The sequence below is a fragment of the Orcinus orca genome, chromosome 16 (assembly GCF_937001465.1).
Source record: "Orcinus orca chromosome 16, mOrcOrc1.1, whole genome shotgun sequence".
Taxonomy (NCBI): Eukaryota; Metazoa; Chordata; class Mammalia; order Artiodactyla; family Delphinidae; genus Orcinus; species Orcinus orca.
In genome coordinates, this window is record NC_064574.1 from 51,087,272 (window position 1) to 51,103,446 (window position 16,175).

Below are 16,175 nucleotides of genomic sequence, written 5' to 3' on the forward strand. Positions count from 1 at the left end.
CTGGGCCCACCAGCCAGCCCCGCCCCCACACTTTGGCCCAAGATCCCCCAGTCCCTGCCCCTCAGCACAGACACTGGGTGGGGGTCAGTCAGGAGAACTTTACTCAGAAGACAAGGGAGAGTGTAGTCTCCTTGCCCCACCAGCCAGGGAGTCCCACCCTCAACTGCGCATCCCACAGCCCTGAGGCTGATGTGGCTGGCAGCCACCATCCTTGGGGTCTGGAGCCTCTGGCCTGCCGCTGCAGCTGTGGGGTGCACAGCGCAGCCCTCCACAACATGCCACACACTCTCAAGGGGGTCCGTGACACCCTGGGTCCTGCCCCAGTGCCTCACAGGTGATGGTGCAGCAGCAGCTCTGAATGGCACTCCGAGATGGTCGGGCAGGCACGGTAGGCGGCAGGGTTGTGGCCTGGGGGGACTTGGGGGAGCTTTGGGCCTCGCCCTCCCTGTCCTCACCACCATCTACCCTGAGGTGGAGCCATGGTCCACTGAGGAGTGTGCCCAGCCCGTCAGGCTGCAGTATTGCAGCTGGGAGAAGACCAGTACGGCCTTGGAACCTGTGGGGGAGGGTGGGGTTTGGTTAGCACTGGGCCCTGCCTCTGTTAGACTGGGCCCACCAGAGCCCCACCCCACGTACCTGCACAGCCACCAACCACAGTCTGATGTTTCCAGCACACGCACGCGTGCCCCTGTGGTCACAGACAGCTCATCGGCTTGGCTGCTCTCGTAGGAATGGGAAGCACAGAACTGGTACCCTGGGAACGGATCCTTGGTGGTCACCACAGAGGCCAGGGCCCCACCTCTTAGTCCCTGCATCATCTCCTGCTGAATCACCACCTCCGGGCTCCCCTCTGGATCTCTGTTGACACCAGGGACCGCTTTAAAACCCAGTGCGGGGCTTCCCTGGTATCACAGTGGTTAAGAATCTGCCTGCCAATGCAGGGGACATTGGTCCAGGAAGATCCCACATGCCGTGGAACTAAACCCACGTGCCACAGCTCCTGAGCCTGCACTCTAGAGCCCATGAGCCACAACTACTGAGGCCCGCGCACCTAGAGCCCGTACTCCACGACAAGAGAAGCCACTGCAATGAGAAACCTCTGCACCGCAAGGAAGAGTAGCCCCTGCTCGCTGCAACTAGAGAAAGCCTGTGCACAGCAACGAAGACCCAATGCAGCCAAAAATAATAAATAAGTAAATTAAATTAAAAAAAAAACCCAGTGGGGCTCCGCCTCACTGTGGGGACCAAGCACACACTACAGGGCCACTGGTACCCCCTGGTCGTCCCAAGGCCTCATTCCCCTGGCTTGCGTGCTGCTTGTGACTCAGCTTTGCCGAACACAGCCCCGTGGTGGTGGGTGTGGGGAGGAGGGTTAGTCTCACCACTGCTCCCTAGGGACCATTCCCCATCTCGTCCCTGGCCCAGGGCCACCTCTTCCAAGTAGGGAGCAGGAAACCATGCCATCTGCTGGTCCTCATTCGCCACCAGCCACCAGCCTGTGCCCAAGATAAGGGCAGGGGGTGTTTTGGTTCCTGAGGCCCACTGGCATCCCAGGGGGCAGAAGGATGTGTCCCCAGATTCCCACCCAGGCCCACCTGAGGGGTGTCGCAGCAGCACATCTAGGGCCTCCTGGGCCCGAGCATGGAAGGGCTGGCCCCATGTGTCCTGGGTGCTGAAGGGCTGCAGACAGTGCAGGCTCTGAGCCTCCTGGCTGCGGATGGCAGGGCTGCCTGTGGGGCCTGGCAGGGGCTCTTGTGGGGCAGGCAGGATCACCAGGCTGGTGAGGGTGCAGGTGAGAGGTGGGATGTCCACCTGTCCATTCAGCCTCTAAGCCTCCCCTCATTGGCCCTTCCTCCACCCCGCCTCCCCCATATTCCAGATGTTTCTGCTGGCAGAGAGTTGGGGGTGGGTCAGGCACCTGCCAGCTGGCAGCACAGGCTCCAAGTCCATGGGTTGTGGTGCAAAGAAGCCAGTGAGCACCGGGCTGTGGGTCACACGCTCCCCTGTCGCCAGCAGCGCCCTTGAGTAGGTCTCCAGCAGCTGCAGGCGTGCCAGGCCTCTGCCAGTGCGGCCCCAGTGCACCAACAACGATGCATCTGTGGCCAGGATAGGGACTGACCGTGAGACACACACCCCAGGGCTCCCCACATCAGACTGCTGCCTCCCCCGCCCCTCCTGGGATCCTTGCTGGCCTGACCTGTAAGCTTGGGGAGAATGCGGTCAGATCTCCGCAGCAGACCCGCCTCCACTGGAAAAGTCTCCTTGAGGGTTTTCTGAGGGCGAGAAGGGGCGTGTCAGTCTCCGAGGGCCCACTGTTCCCCTGGGAGGGCGGGGGTCCCTTTCCAGGATCTTAGGGGCTGGAAGCCCGAGTGGGCACAAGGGCAGGCAATGCGGGGTGGTCACGGGTGGGTCATGCAGTTGGGGGAAGTCAGGGTGGCTCCAAACTCACATGGAGTCTCCTGAACTCCTCCCAGCTTCTTCGTGCAAAGGTGTCGCTGTCATCCGACCAGCACACGGAAAAGGCGAACGTCTGTTAGATGAAATAGGTTGGGGGCTTCTTGGAGGCGCTAGGCCAGGAACTCCCTCCCTCCCCCTTGGGGCTGGCAGGGGTCCCATCAGTCCCGACCTGGAGCCTGTCTGTCTGTACCAGAGCTGCCCCGCTCACAGACACCGGGTGCCGGGGGCCTGCCATCGCTGTGGCTTCCCCAGATCTCCGTCACAGGTTTCTGGAGTCTGTCGGGTGTGGTCAAGCGTCCCACTGCCTCCCTGCCTACTTGGGGAGGAGGGGAGGCCTCGGGTACCCAGAAGACGGTTTGGAATTCCCTGGCGATGCCCCAGACCTGCCACGTCCTTGCTGCACTTCCCTGCCTGTGACTGGGTCCTTCACAGCTTCCTCACCGCACCCCTAGCCTGTAGAGGGGCAGGAGCACAGGGCTCCATGGGTGGGAGGAGAAGCAAAGAAAGAGTGGAAGGGCTGGGGCTGGGACTGTGGCCTGAGGCCCTCCTGCTGGAGTCTGGCGGTGGGTGGAGGAGGAGAAGGAAGAGCCATCAAAGTGCCGCCAGGCCTGGCCACACCTCCCGGCTCTCCCACACCCTGTGTAGTGCTGAGATCGGTCAGAGCCACCTGCCGGGTGTGCCCTTTGGCTCTTTGAACTCCCTGGGGAGCTAACAGCAGTCGTCATCAGGAACCAGTGACCCAGTGTTAAAGGCTTTAAGTGCTTTGTTTGGCTTAATCCTCACATTGGAGGAAAGGTCTCTATAATGTCCCCAAATCACAGAGGAGGAAATTTGTGTTAAATGGATATTAACTGTCAGGGTTTCTTTCTTTATGTGTCGGGGAGAGGCGGACGTCACAGTTTTACCCCATAGGTTCCCCTGTGGTGGAGAGACTTGGGGCAGGATGAAGAGGGTCACCAGCGCTTGGGGGATGGGGGAAGTGGCGACTAGGACTGTTTTGAGAGCCATCTCTGAATTCATGATTTATCATAGTTTGCTGTAAACACAGCCTCTGAGATCAAGAGTGACCATCCCCCCACTAACTGGGGTGGTGAAGGGAAGGCCCTAGAATCCCCAGACAGGTGGTGTGCCCAGGTGCCCCACATCTCTGGACTGCTTCCTTATAGGGGAGATTTTTGGAGCCTCATCCAACCCTGGCACACAGTGGTTCTTCCCCCTGTTGGAGCCACCGGCTCTGTGTTGAGACTCCCTCTACCCCAAGCCCTCGAGGGAGGGGTCAGCCTCTATGGCATCCCTCCAGGAAACCACTCTGGCCTTGACAAAAGGCCTCTGTGTATCTGTCCAACCAGTGGCTCTCTCTGAAACCTTCAAACCTTCCCTAGTCTTGGCCCAGGCAATGAACACCTGTGGACATAGGCCTAATTTTTGCAAAGTGCCTTCAGCCCAGCTGTCACCTTGCCAATCTCAGTGGGGGCCACTGGCCTGGTAGGGTACAGGGTGGGACAGATCCTGCTCCCTTGGAAGACAGAGGAGAGAAGTGGGAGAAGGGCCAGCTTACTCACAGCCAGGGACCTAGAAAGATGCTGAGGCCTCTCCCTATGCCAACTGAGAGCCCCTGCTCTACACCCCCAACAACCTAGATCCTTTCCACTCTTTCTTTCTTGACACCCCCTACCTTCATCTCTCACCTGGACAACTACCAACAGCCCCATCCTCCCCCAAAGCCTGTGCTCCTCACACGCTCCCATGAAATCCACTCTTCAGAGGAATCTTTGCAAAACAGAAATGGGATCAGGCCAGGGTACCCTGCCCAAAACTTCCCAGCACCTTCCCAGGGTCCTCAGAATAAATTCCCAGCTGCCACGGCAGTTGATGATGTCCTTGGTGGGTCCCTGGCCACCTCTGGATCTCTCCTCCCACCACCCTTCCCGGGTCCTGTCCCACTGGCCTTTCTGCCCATGCAAGTAGCCAAGATCCTCCTCCCTCCTGCCTTGGCCTTGACTGCCCTCCTCAGTTGATTCCTCATCCTTCAGGCCACTGCCTAAGTGTCACCTCCTCAAGGAGGCCTCCCAGATTTACCATGCCCTGTTCATGGCCCCCATCACAGTTTGTACCTGAACATTTATTAGTGTGACTCTTTTTTGTTTGTTTGGTTTTGTTTTTTCCGTCTTGACCACTGGACTATGAGCTGAGGAGGTCACAGACGGACAAATCTTGCTCCTTGCACAGACCAGTGCCTAGAACAGTGCTTAGAACAGATTAGGCACTACACAAATATTTGCAGAATGAATTAATGTACATATGGAAGCAGAGGTATCCCTGAGGCCACTCCCGACGTGGGTTTAACCTCTTCAAGTAGGCTGTAGGATTCGGGGCGGGGGGCGGGGGAGAGAGGCTGCTCGGTACTCGCGGGAGCCCAGAGACGCACCTCCTCCTTTGCAGGCACGGCCCTGCCCCGCGTTGCCAGGCGCCCGTTGCCATGGCGCCGGTCGCCAAAGTGGAACCCGTGGACCCCCAGCACCAACAGCACGCCCTCTGTGCGCTCACGGCCCAGCTGGGCGCTCCCCCAACTGAGGGCACAGAGCCGCGGGCACGCGGGACAGTCAGAGCGAAGCAATGGGGGCATCGAAGACCGTAACACGGACGTGGCCGAGGCCGCAGCCCGAGGCCGCGGCACGGCCAGGGCGCGTCTTCCACAGCACGCTGCTCTTTTACTGGAGGAGGCTGGAGCGCAGACACGGACGACGCAGGTCGGGCACAGGCCGTGGAACGAGGCCCAGGGGCGCGGCCAGGACTCGGGCCTCCGGTTCCGCGCACACCCCGACCCGGGTCTCCGACGCGTCCTTAGCCCGGACCCCTGTCTCTGCCGCTTCCCGGGCGCAGACCAATGCCCCCAGCCCCGCCTCCATGCCGGATACCGCCCCGGGCCCCGCCCCCACCCCCGGCCCCGGCTCAGCCCCAGCGCCCGCGCCCGCGGCGCGCGCGCCCGGCTCCTGTGGCCGCGCCCTGGCGGCGGCGCGCGCGCTGGCCTGGAGGCCGACTTGGAAGCCCATCTGGAGGCCGACCTGGCCCGGCAGGCATTGCGCGGGCAACATGGCGGCGCCCGGCGAGCGGGGGAGTTTCGGCGGTGGGAACCTATTCTCCTTCCTACCCGGCGGCGCGCGCTCCGAGGTGATGGACGACCTGGTGACGGACGCGCGCGGCCGGGGCGCGGGGCGGAGAGATTCCGCCTCTTCGGCCCGGACGCCATCCCAGGCGCCGGCCTCCGATTCTCAGGTCGCCGAGGACGCCTCCCGGAGGCTGCCCTGCCGGGCCTGCGTGGACTTCAAGTCGTGGATGCGGACACAGCAGAAGGTGCGGATGCGGGGGGGCGCCACCTCCCCTCAGAGGCCCGCGAGCCCTGCTGACTCCTAGCCCCGGCCCCCACACGTTGTTCTCAAGCACCCCGGGCCGACTTCCCAAGGCCCAGGCCGAGCGTTCCCACAGGCCCTAAGCCTGAGAGACTTTGCCTCCCGGGTTTGGCTGTTCCTAAACCTTGCCCCCAAGGTAGCCCAGGCCTTTCGGCTCTTAGCCACATGTGGGCTGGATCGGCCTCAGGACTTGTGTCTCCAGTCAGCGGGCCTGCGGCTGGTGGGGGAAAAAGGGGAGCTTTGTAGGTTTCTGGTTGGGGAAAACCGAACTGACCCTTATCGGCCTCCTTCCGCAGCGGGACAGCAAGTTTAGGGAAGATTGTCCTCCGGATCGCGAGGAACTGGGCCGCCACAGCTGGTCTGTCCTCCATACCCTGGCGGCCTACTATCCCGACCTGCCCACCCCAGAACAGCAGCAAGATATGGCTCAGTTCATACATTTATTTTCCAAGTTTTACCCGTGTGAGGAGTGTGCTGAAGACATAAGGAAAAGGTAAGTTGTGTCTGCACAGTCTGCAGGCAGCAGAGCATCCCACCTGGAGCCTGGGCCTGGGGCCCCTGGCTGATGTCATAAAGGGGAGCCTAGAGAAATAAGATGCAGAGGTGGCAGAGGGTTGCTGAGAGCAGGGACCACCAACAGAGAAGGGATTGGATCATCTGAGCCATCTTCTTCCTCCTCAAAGGCCAAGCTGTTTGGGGCTGCTACTGGGTACTGCTTCTTTCTGCAGCCACAAGGCTCCCAGGGAGGGCTTCCCTCATGAGATCCCTTGCTTAGCACTGATGGAGGCTCTGGCAGGTTTCGGAGGACTCCACTTTGCCTAACTTCTGGAGCAGAACTGCCAATTTCAAGACCTTGGGAACTCATTGCTGTTGCTTCCAGGAGCCACCTTTTCTTCACTGGGGAGCCCAAGAACTGTTGTTTGGCACCCATGGCATTTCTGGGCTGGATGTGGGGGGCAGGGCAGCCCTTGCTGTTTGAAGCCTGGGCATTTAGAACAAGGTCTCTTGCTGAGCTGATGTAGCAGGGCCACAGGTGCTAAGAAACAGATCTGTTTTTCAGTTTTGCCTTTATGCCAACCCCACCCCTTCCATACACTGCCTGGGGCCAGGGACGCTGGGGTGAGGATTCCTGATTGTTACCAGGTTGTAAAGTTGAGGCCTCTGCCTCAATGTCTTGCCCAGGGCTCTTGCCAGGGTTTGCAAAGCTCCCGAGGTGAGGGTTTGAGCAGGCCTAGGAGTCCACCAGGCCTTGCTGCTGCAGGGTCTGCCCCCTTCTGGGAATTCAGAGCATGAGGGCACTTCTGGGTGTAGCTCACAGCAGTGCCCCAGCTCTCCTCCCTGAATTGAGCAGGCAAGGATCTGGTGGGGCGGGGACAGTGGGAGCACTGCCTGCCATCCTTCTCCTTGTGCTCCCCCACACGCAGGATATGCAGGAACCAGCCAGACACTCGCACTCGGGCCTGCTTCACCCAGTGGCTATGCCGCCTGCACAACGAGGTGAACCGCAAGCTAGGCAAGCCGGACTTCAACTGCTCGCTGGTGGACGAGCGTTGGCGCGACGGCTGGAAGGACGGCTCCTGTGACTAGAGGGCAGCCAGAGCCTGTAGGCGGCCTGGCCAGAGAGGGTGGGGCTTATTAAAGTGCGTGTCAGAGCCAAAGCCTGCCTTGTCTCAGTTGGGTGGTCCCCAGACGCTACCCGTGGAGCCCTTTCCCTCTCAGGTTCTGAGTGTAAGTGGGGGTACCCGTTGCAGGCACCCCGATGGCCTCCTCCTCAACCCGCGCCCCGTGGTGCTGCAGGTGAAGGAGGCAGGAGCAGCCTAGGCTGTCCCTTCCTTAGGATTTGGCCTCCCGCCCACTTGACACCCTGCTGCCTACTTCCCCGCATAGGAAGGTGACAGGCCTGGCTGGGCTCCCCTGTCTCGCCCCTCCGGACCAGGCAACTGTCTCCCCATCTTGTAGCTAGGGACAGCTAGGGGTACAACAGGGACGGTAGCTGCAGAGGCTGTGTGCCATTTGCACTTCAGGAAAGAGGCCTGGGGGCTGAGCTCTGCTGTGCGCCTTCTGTCTGGCTCATGGTCTCACAGAGCCGTCCCAGGCCTGTCAGAGGAGGCTCCGTGGAGCTTGAGACCAAAAATAAAATGCTGGAGAAGTGACTGAAGACCTGGCCTCAGTGTGTTTTGTGCTGGGATTTGCAACGATGGACAGGGCCTGCCCTCGTCCCTCTGTGGTCTCCTGCTTCCTCCTATCTGGGTTCTGGCTCCTTAGGAAGAGGGAGCAGTTCCAAGGCAAGGGTGGGCCAGGATGTTCCAGGAACACCAAGGAGGCTGAGTTGCTGGAGCCAAGGGAGGATCAGAGAGGTGAGGGGAGGTCACATGGCAGGAGGTCCTCAAGGCCCCAGCAAGGATGTGGTTTTAACACCCAGCTCCCATGGAACATAGTGGAGGGTTTGAAGCAGAGGAACGGCAAAATGTGACTTTTGAAAGGTCCCTCTGGCTGTTGAGCTGGAATGAGGCAGGTGTGGGCGAGAGGAGGGGGGGCAGATAACCCTGTGGCAGCCGAGAGGGAAGCTCGCCCCAGGATGAGTGGGAGGCCTCACTGGCTACACTCTGAAGGTGGAGCCCAAGGTGGCTGTGGGGTTCTGGCCGCTGGAAGGAGGGAGTTGCCCAGTGTATCAGTGAGATGCGGAAGGCTGTGAGTGGAGCAGGTTTGGGGGTGACCTGGACCCAGGTTTTGGGCCTTCACACACCCTCTCAGCCACACCTGCTCCCAGGCACTGGCTCCCAGCTGGAATGGCCCAGCAACAGTGCGCCGTACCCCTGTGGTTGTACAGCTCTCACCTCTCCCCATAGTGTCTCAGCTCCTCCCTGGGCAGGGGCCAACCTTTGGCACAGCCTCCTTGGCATCTTTACCCCACTGGCCCCACGGGGGTGCTGGCTTCCTCAGGGGCTGCCCAAGGGGCCAGGTTACATAAAGAAATAGGAGGCAGGGAGCAACCAGCAGAGAAGTCACTGCTCTTTCCTCCTACAGATGGACGTCCCCAGCACAGGGCTTGTCTCTGGCCTTTCCCGAGTCACCTGTGCGCTGGGAGCCAGCAAAGCTGTGGTTAGCTCAGGAGCACACCGTCCATGTTTGCTCTCCCTCCTTCCCTGCCTCACTTAACTTTTTCCCTAACTCTGGCTTCCCCAAAGTTTCACCTCCCAATAAAACTCTTTAACTTTGCCACAGATTCTGTTTTCCAGGGTATCCAGGCTAAGATGAGTGGGACTGTAGTTCAAGGGAAAATTCTGGCTCAAGTTGTTAGCATGGAGACCAAGACAGTGAGCATAGAGAAGGGAGAAGAGCCCCAGGACCATGCCCTGGGACCCCTAAGGCTCAAAGGTCACAGATGGAACAAGAGATAACAAGAAAGGGCCCATGAAGTAGGTGGAACACGAGGAGAGGGTGACATCACAAGTATTCCTAGGAGGATGGGGACAGGATGGCAGTGGCTGCATTGCCCCTGGGACTAAAGGGAGCAGTGATAGCTGGAGGGGAAGTGGGCTCAGGAATGGAGCAGGTTTAGGCACTGATGTAAATGATCAAGTAAAAGGGGGAAATGAATGATGCATGAGACAGAGAGGAAACTGTCACTGACAGGGGAGAGGTGATAGGATTGGATGCAGTGTCATGGAGTCAACTAGTGGGTGGCACTTCTGGCCACACCTGCCCTGGCTCAGTAGGGATCTGGATTTGAATCCCAGCTCTTCACTTTCTAAGTGTGATGAAGGAACTCAACCAGTCTGCCTTTTGTTTGTTCGTTTAAATTTATTTATTTATTTATTTATTTTTTATTTATCTACGGCTGCGTTGGGTCCTCGCTGTGCACAGGCTTTCTTTTAGTTGTGGTGAGCGGGGGCTATTCTTCATTGCAGTGCGTGGGCTTCTCATTGCAGTGGCTTCTCTTGTGGAGCACGGGCTCCAGGCACACGGGCTTCAGTAGTTGTGGCTCGCGGGCTTAGTTGCTCCGTTGCATGTGGGATCTTCCCAGAGCAGGGCTCGAACCCGTGACCCCTGCATTGGCAGGCGGATTCTTAACCATTGCGCCACCGGGGAGCCCTTTTTTTTTTTTTTTTTTTTAATTTGGCCAACTGTGCAGCTTGCAAGATCCTAGTTACCCGACCATGGATCAAACCCGGGCCTTCCGCAGTGAAAGCGTGAGTCCTAACCACTGGACCACCAGGGAATTCCCACTTGCCTATTTACCATCTGAAGAATGGCAGTAAAACAGTCCCTGCCTCCACAGGTCGTGGTGAAACACCTGGCACTGTAAATGCTCAACAAATGCAGACTTTCCTCAATGTCCTAGACAGAAACAGGAGTCATCTGGGCCCCTGCCAGCCTGGCCTGGAAGGAACATGCAGGAAGGGACCTTGTCTAACCTGGAGCTGGGCCATCTGTGGCGAAGACCCAGCGGGGGTGCTGGGAAGCTAGGTACCCACTCTTCCAACTCCCCATCTCTGATGCTTCTCCCCACTCCTCGGCCCAAAACTAAATATGTCAGCAGAAAGTCAGTTGGGGAGACCCAGGAGTGTGCAGGGCTCAGTGAGCACCCTCGGAATGACAACATCCAACCACAGGAAAAGAGCAGAGATGCCCCAACTCCCACCCATGTGTGCCTCTGGGCTCTGCCTGCCTGGACAAGTGCCCCTGAGGGCAGAGGCCATCCTCCCTCCCTGTTAGGGAGGATAGAATGTGAAGGAGAAGCTAGGGTGCAGTGGGAAGTCATGGGAAAGGCCCCAGTAACCTCCCTCTGGTCTATGGGGACCAGAGGCAGGAAGCTGGGTTCCCTTTCCCTGAGGGCTGGGGGAGACGCTGGAGCCCTTGGACCTGTTACCTCCTTAGGCACTCAGGAAAGGGCCCTGTACAGAGGAGTGGGGTCATGTCGGTCTGTCCACCCACGTGGCTACGGCAAAGGCTGAGCCCAGTGTCCACCTGCCCTGCTGACTCCTGACTACTTGTGAGTGGCCGTGGGGGACTCAGCCCCTTGACCCCGCCTCCTGATGGGGACCTGGCGGATGGTCTCCATCTCGGACCCTGGTCTTGCGGTGAGAGTGGGTGGGGTGGGGTGGAAGGTGGGCAAGGTGGAGGGAGGTGAGTGCTCCAGCCCTGCGCGCGTGGACCAGAGGGAGGGGTGTAGGCTCGGTCCCGCCCCGCGCGCCCCCGCCGCGGCCGGCGCGCACTCCCGGAAGGCGGCGACGGCAGCGGCAGCACTGGCAGCATCGGCAGCAGCCCCGGGCGGCCTCGGGTGGGGTCGGCCCGACGGACAGAAGGACAGAGGGCGCCGGGGACACGCGGCCCGCCCGGGCTGGCCATGGAGGGAGCCTCGTTCGGCGCGGGACGCGCAGGGGCCACCCTGGACCCTGTGAGCTTCGCGCGGCGGCCCCAGACCCTGCTGCGGATCGCGTCCTGGGTGAGTGGCCCCGGCCCAAGCCCCGCCCCGATACCCCGTCCCACTTCGCCTCGCCTCCCTCATCCCTATCACCTGCCTCTAGCCCCCTTCCTCATCCTTGCCGGCCCCTCCCCCGCCGGCCGCAGGTTGGGGTGACGTCACCGGGCAGGGCGCGCCCACCTGCGGGCGGGGGAGGGGCCGGCGGCGACAGCCGGGTACCTTGAGAGGTCACTGCCCGCCGCACCCACCTCTCAATTCTTCCTTAGGTCTAACTCAATCCCCTTCCTCAGCCCTCGCTCGGTTTTTCATGTGCTTACACCCTGGAAGCGGGCACAGGGGTGGGGGCGGGATTCGCGGAGGGGCTTGAGCGCTCAGCCTCAGCACGAGTAAGGGCTACCGGAGCCAAGAGAATCAGGCAGAGCCTACCCCCTACTTCTGCACGCACATCCTCCTGGCTCCTTCGAAGGGAGCTGGCCATTCCCAGGCCCCCCAGTTGCAGTTGTGAGTTGGGGGGTGTGCTCTGGGAATCCTCTGAGTGGGGCAGCTGGAAGGGGCTCTACACTGAGAAGGCTTCCTGGAGGTGGTGTGGGAGGGGCAGATTTAGAGGCAGCCTAGCCTACTGGGGCAACCTTAGGCCCAGTGGCCTGCTCCTCCTTCCCATCCCTCCAGGCAGGAGAGATGGAAGGTGGAATGCTGAGTTCTGGGTTTTGTCCACCTGGTGGTGGCTGGTGGTGGCACATACTCACCTGTGTTCCAGGAGGGCGGTGCCCAGAGTGGGGCAGGGGCCCTTGGGTGGAGTGACTGGCCAGACCAGGAAGTAGGGACCCTACGTTCTGGTCCCAGCTTTGACCTGATTTGTGGACCAACCTGTGGGTACGTGTCCATATCTTGCACCTTGGTTTCACTCTTGACTAAGTCTCTAGGAGCTGGGGCTGGAAAGGAGAGAAATGAAGTTGAAATTAGAGGTCTTTTTTTTAGAAATATAGGGCTGCCCAGAGCTCAAAGAGCAGCTTCTGGTTTAAAAGGACTGTGGTCCACACTCCTTTGCCTTCCAGCCCTCGTGGGCACAGGGCACTGAGGTTTGACTGAACCCCAGAGGTCAACAGTGTCGCCTTTTAAGCCCAAGCATGTATGGATGGTGTTAATTAGCCACAGTCATGTGGGGCCATCATCCCTGGAGTGCCCACAAAGTGCAGGATGGTGGGTGGGTATTATTCCTGTCCCCAGCACCCCATGAGTTGTGCCTGCTACATTTGGCATGCTAAGAAACGAGGCTGTACAGCTCCCAAATGCTGAGGGTAGGTTCCACTCAGGTCCTGGCTGACAGCTCTGTGCAGCTGACCTTCTGCTGCCTGCCCCCCCCCCATACTCCCACCCTTCTTGCCTGACTCCACATCTACTTCCCCTAGCCCTGCTGACTCAGGCCTGGGGATCACTGGTCCAGGTGAAAGCTCCTGTTCCCACACTCTGGAGTGGGCCATGGGGGACACTACGGGCTCCACAAGATACAGAGGACCCAGCTTGAATGTCAGCCCTGGCTTTTATCAACCATGCAACCCTCCACAAGGCACTTCACTTGTTGGAGCCCCGATTTCCCCATCTACAAAGAGGATAAGAGCAGTGGCACTCTTGTGGTTGTTTGGAAGGATTCCATGAGCAAACACATGTAGCCATTTTACGCACAGTGCCTGGGCACAGTTGATGCTCACTAAATGGTATGTTTTGTCCATACTTACTAAACTTGAGGTAGATATTAAGGGAGGGGGTCCCCGAAGACCCCCACCCAGAGATAGATCCTGTGCTGCAGGGGAACGCAGGGACACTCCCGAGGGCATGGGCACTCACGGTGGGCTAGGAGACCTCGGGCCTCGACCAGGAAGGGGCCATCGCAGGGCCTTGAGCGCTCCCACCGCCCACAGGTGTTCTCCATCGCCGTCTTCGGGCCCATAGTCAACGAGGGCTACGTGAACGCCGACAGCGGCCCGGAGCTGCGCTGCGTCTTCAACGGCAACGCGGGTGCCTGCCGCTTCGGCGTCGCGCTCGGCCTTGGGGCCTTCTTCGCCTGCGCCGCGTTCCTGCTGCTCGACGTGCGCTTCCAGCAGATCAGCAGCGTCCGCGACCGTCGCCGCGCGGTGCTGCTGGACCTGGGCTTCTCAGGTAGGCGGGGCCGTGAGGGGCAGGGCCTGGGGGAGCGCGCGGGGCTTCTCGGGTGGGCGGAGTCGGGAGGGCGGGCTTAGGGGCGGGGCCAGAGGGAGCGCGTAGATTCTCAGCCGATTGGGGCGGGGACAGGTCCGGGCGGGGCGGGAGTGGGCGGGACGGGTCGGGTTCTCGGTCTGCGGATTCTCCTTCCCGGCAGAGCTGGGCCGGGCGTCTCGGTGCAGCATCCCTTGACCCGCCCGCCCACCTGCCCGCAGGGCTCTGGTCCTTCCTGTGGTTCGTGGGCTTTTGTTTCCTCACCAACCAGTGGCAGCGCACGGCGCCCGGGCCGGGCACGACGCAGGCGGCAGACGCGGCGCGGGCCGCCATTGCCTTCAGCTTCTTCTCCATCCTCAGCTGGGTGAGTGCGGCCGGCGGCCTGCGGCCGGCAGGGACTGGGGCCAGGTAAGGGTCGGGGCAGGGTCGGCCCTGGCTGACCCCGGACTCCCCCTCAGGCGGCGCTTACCGTGAAGGCCCTGCAGCGGTTCCGTCTGGGCACCGACATGTCGCTCTTTGCCACCGAACAGCTGGGTGCTGGGGCGGGCCAGACCTACCCAGGATACCCAGTGGGCAGCGGTGTGGAGGGCACCGAGACCTACCAGAGCCCGCCCTTCACCGAGACTCTGGACACCAGCCCCAAAGGGTACCAGGTTCCTGCCTACTAGTGGCCAGCAGGCCCAGACCAAGGCACAAAGGCTGCCCCACCAATGCAGGATCCAAGGCTTCCTGGGACCTCCCTCAGGTCCTCCTGGCCCAGCAGCAACGTGTGGATGCTGTGGTCCATCTGGGGCCAAGAGAGGGTAGCCTCCAGGGTGCCTGGGCCGTTCCCCCCAAGTTCCTCCAGTCCCTTTAGTCCCCAGCCCAGGGCCAGAGGTCCTGAGGAGAGAACAGCACAGCCCTGGGCACGTGTCCTTCAGCCTCCAGTGGACCAGCCTAGGCAGCGGGCCATTCCCCTCATGAGCCAGCCAGGCAGGGCTCACCTGTACACTCTGGTGTCAGGGGTCCAGCTGCCCTCCATAGCCAGATGCAGGGGCTGCCCTGGACTGGGGGTGACTGGGGGAAGGGACACCACCCTCACCCCGTGGCCACTGTTCCCCATCCCCTGTCCCTGTGGGTAGTGGTGGTCCTTGCTCTGTCCTGGTGGTTCACCCTGTAGGGCCATGTGCTCTGTCTGGAGCCTCCCTCCATTTCCTCTTACAGGCTCACTAGAGTAGCCCAGCCCTGTCGATGTTGTGATTGTGGTCAAGTCTTCAGGTTTCACCTCGTAGTTCCCCACAAGCAGCCCCTCTTTTCTGTGGCCCCAGCTCCGGCCCTTACCTGCCTTGGCCCAGGCCCTTGCTGGGGTGCGGGCAGCTCTGGCCAGGAAAGCACAACATGGCTGTAGGCCTGGGCATCAGCCCTCTCCCAGGCCTTCAGTAAGACCTTGCCCAAGGGAGGCTCCAGACATCTGGGTGCCCAGCAGGACACACCCCTCACGAGGAGAGAGGCCTAGAGGCTTCACCTTCCCACCGTGCCCTGGAGACAGCCATTCCCCGCAAACCCCTTTACCTCGGCTCCCTGGACTAGTCCCTCAGCTCCCCACACTGCACCCCATTTTAAGGCCCAGCCCAAGGTTGGGGGTCCCTTTGCATAGCTGAGTACTCATGCATTGCTCAAAGCTGGCTTTTCACATTAAGTCAATACCAAATGTGGTTGCCACATTACATTTTTACAGACAGTCGCCTCCCTCTGGAGTTGCAGTTGAGTGACAACCCTGTACATTGTAGCATAGACCAATTATTTGTGGATATTTAAGTGAACATGTTTACAATTTTTGTATATATGAGTCTCTCCCTCCCTCTTCTGAAAGAACAATCTGTGATTGTGTATTTTCAGTGTCCCATGTTCCAACTGCAGCTTCTTTACAATAAAGACTGTAAATGAGTTTACTGTGGCCCAGACACTCTTGGAATCCTTTCTACTCCTGCCCCTCCAGTGCCAGAGGTTGGGACCTGAGGGGCACCAGGGCCAAGAATCCAGAAAGGGGCACAGGGAGGTGGAGACCAGGCTGATGCCCATGTTCTGGAGAGTGCTGGGGAAAGCAGTCGTGATTTCTCCAGATGTCTGCTTCTTACCGCCTTCTGCTCCTGGGAGACCACCATGTGTACCATGCAGCATCCAGAGCCACATTCCCTGGCCAACTCCCCTTTGGAGATTTCCCCAGCTTGGTCTTGTTTACTTTTGAATTTGTCTGTTGGGATTCTTGTCTCAGTTACTTTTTCATTTCTGACTTATTGGTTAATAACATTCTGGTTGAATGAAGCAGGTAAGAGCTGGAGCTGGAATGCTGGCTTGGCCGTGTTCAGGCTTGGTCTTTCTGGGCAAGTCTCTCAGCTTGTCTGTGCCTCAGGCTCCCCTTCCGGAAAAGGAAAATAGTAGTTGCCATCATCAAAGGAGGAAAACAGTAGTTGTGTGTGTGTGTGTGTGTGTGTGTGTGTGTGTGTGTGTGTCTCTCTCTTTAAGAATCGGTATTTTCAGTATTGTTAATGAGATAGCTCATCTTCCACGTTACTCTTTGGGGGTGCTGCTTGTGCTCAGGTCTGCAAAGAGGGCATCAGCTATGAGGGGCTTCTCCGGTGTGGTGGGGAATGCAGGTGGCCTCTAGGCAGTCCCATGGAGAGTGAAGAGCGTGAAGTCTCTGTCTC

General features: G+C 59.8%; 3 protein-coding genes across 4 annotated transcripts; 2 read left to right on the forward strand and 1 right to left on the reverse strand.

The window, feature by feature from the left end:
- Positions 1-85: 85 nt before the first annotated feature.
- On the reverse strand, positions 86-4,679 carry NOXO1 (NADPH oxidase organizer 1). The gene is made up of 8 exons (XM_004270466.3): positions 2,627-4,679; positions 2,450-2,530; positions 2,198-2,273; positions 1,919-2,096; positions 1,596-1,777; positions 1,383-1,496; positions 637-754; positions 86-556 (listed from the first exon to the last, which is right to left on the reverse strand). Exons 1-8 carry the CDS (start codon positions 2,690-2,692, stop codon positions 289-291), a joined length of 1,083 nt encoding a protein of 360 aa, XP_004270514.1. The 5' UTR covers positions 2,693-4,679; the 3' UTR covers positions 86-288.
- Positions 4,680-4,929: 250 nt separating this feature from the next.
- Positions 4,930-11,293, forward strand: GFER (growth factor, augmenter of liver regeneration). Of its 2 annotated transcripts, none has more exons than XM_033429156.2 (3): positions 4,930-5,811; positions 6,164-6,360; positions 10,749-11,293. In XM_033429156.2, the coding sequence occupies exons 1-3, from the start codon at positions 5,074-5,076 to the stop codon at positions 10,855-10,857; spliced, it is 1,044 nt and encodes a 347-aa protein (XP_033285047.2). In that variant the 5' UTR covers positions 4,930-5,073; the 3' UTR covers positions 10,858-11,293. The 2 variants fall into 2 exon arrangements, with proteins under 2 accessions (XP_033285047.2, XP_004270362.1); XM_004270314.3 differs by lacking the exon at positions 10,749-11,293 and adding an exon at positions 7,292-7,525 and having other exon boundaries at positions 5,436-5,811.
- On the forward strand, positions 11,185-15,424 carry SYNGR3 (synaptogyrin 3). The gene is made up of 4 exons (XM_004270313.4): positions 11,185-11,316; positions 13,215-13,452; positions 13,710-13,852; positions 13,947-15,424. The coding sequence occupies exons 1-4, from the start codon at positions 11,218-11,220 to the stop codon at positions 14,154-14,156; spliced, it is 690 nt and encodes a 229-aa protein (XP_004270361.1). The 5' UTR covers positions 11,185-11,217; the 3' UTR covers positions 14,157-15,424.
- The last annotated feature ends 751 nt before the right edge of the window (positions 15,425-16,175 follow it).

Bases quoted from the DNA above. Each gene is read 5' to 3' on its own strand.
- GFER (XM_033429156.2), top strand. From the start codon at position 5,074: ATGGGGGCATCGAAGACCGTAACACGGACGTGGCCGAGGCCGCAGCCC. The intron at 5,812-6,163 runs GTGCGGATGCGG...CTCCTTCCGCAG, and splicing joins GGATGCGGACACAGCAGAAG to CGGGACAGCAAGTTTAGGGA. The intron at 6,361-10,748 runs GTAAGTTGTGTC...TTACCTCCTTAG, and splicing joins GCTGAAGACATAAGGAAAAG to GCACTCAGGAAAGGGCCCTG.
- NOXO1 (XM_004270466.3), bottom strand. From the start codon at position 2,692: ATGGCAGGCCCCCGGCACCCGGTGTCTGTGAGCGGGGCAGCTCTGGTA. The intron at 2,274-2,449 runs GTGAGTTTGGAG...TCTCGCCCTCAG, and splicing joins AGGAGTTCAGGAGACTCCAT to AAAACCCTCAAGGAGACTTT. The intron at 1,497-1,595 runs GTGGGCCTGGGT...TCTTGGGCACAG, and splicing joins GCTGCTGCGACACCCCTCAG to GCTGGTGGCTGGTGGCGAAT.
- SYNGR3 (XM_004270313.4), top strand. From the start codon at position 11,218: ATGGAGGGAGCCTCGTTCGGCGCGGGACGCGCAGGGGCCACCCTGGAC. The intron at 11,317-13,214 runs GTGAGTGGCCCC...CACCGCCCACAG, and splicing joins TGCTGCGGATCGCGTCCTGG to GTGTTCTCCATCGCCGTCTT. The intron at 13,853-13,946 runs GTGAGTGCGGCC...ACTCCCCCTCAG, and splicing joins TCTTCTCCATCCTCAGCTGG to GCGGCGCTTACCGTGAAGGC.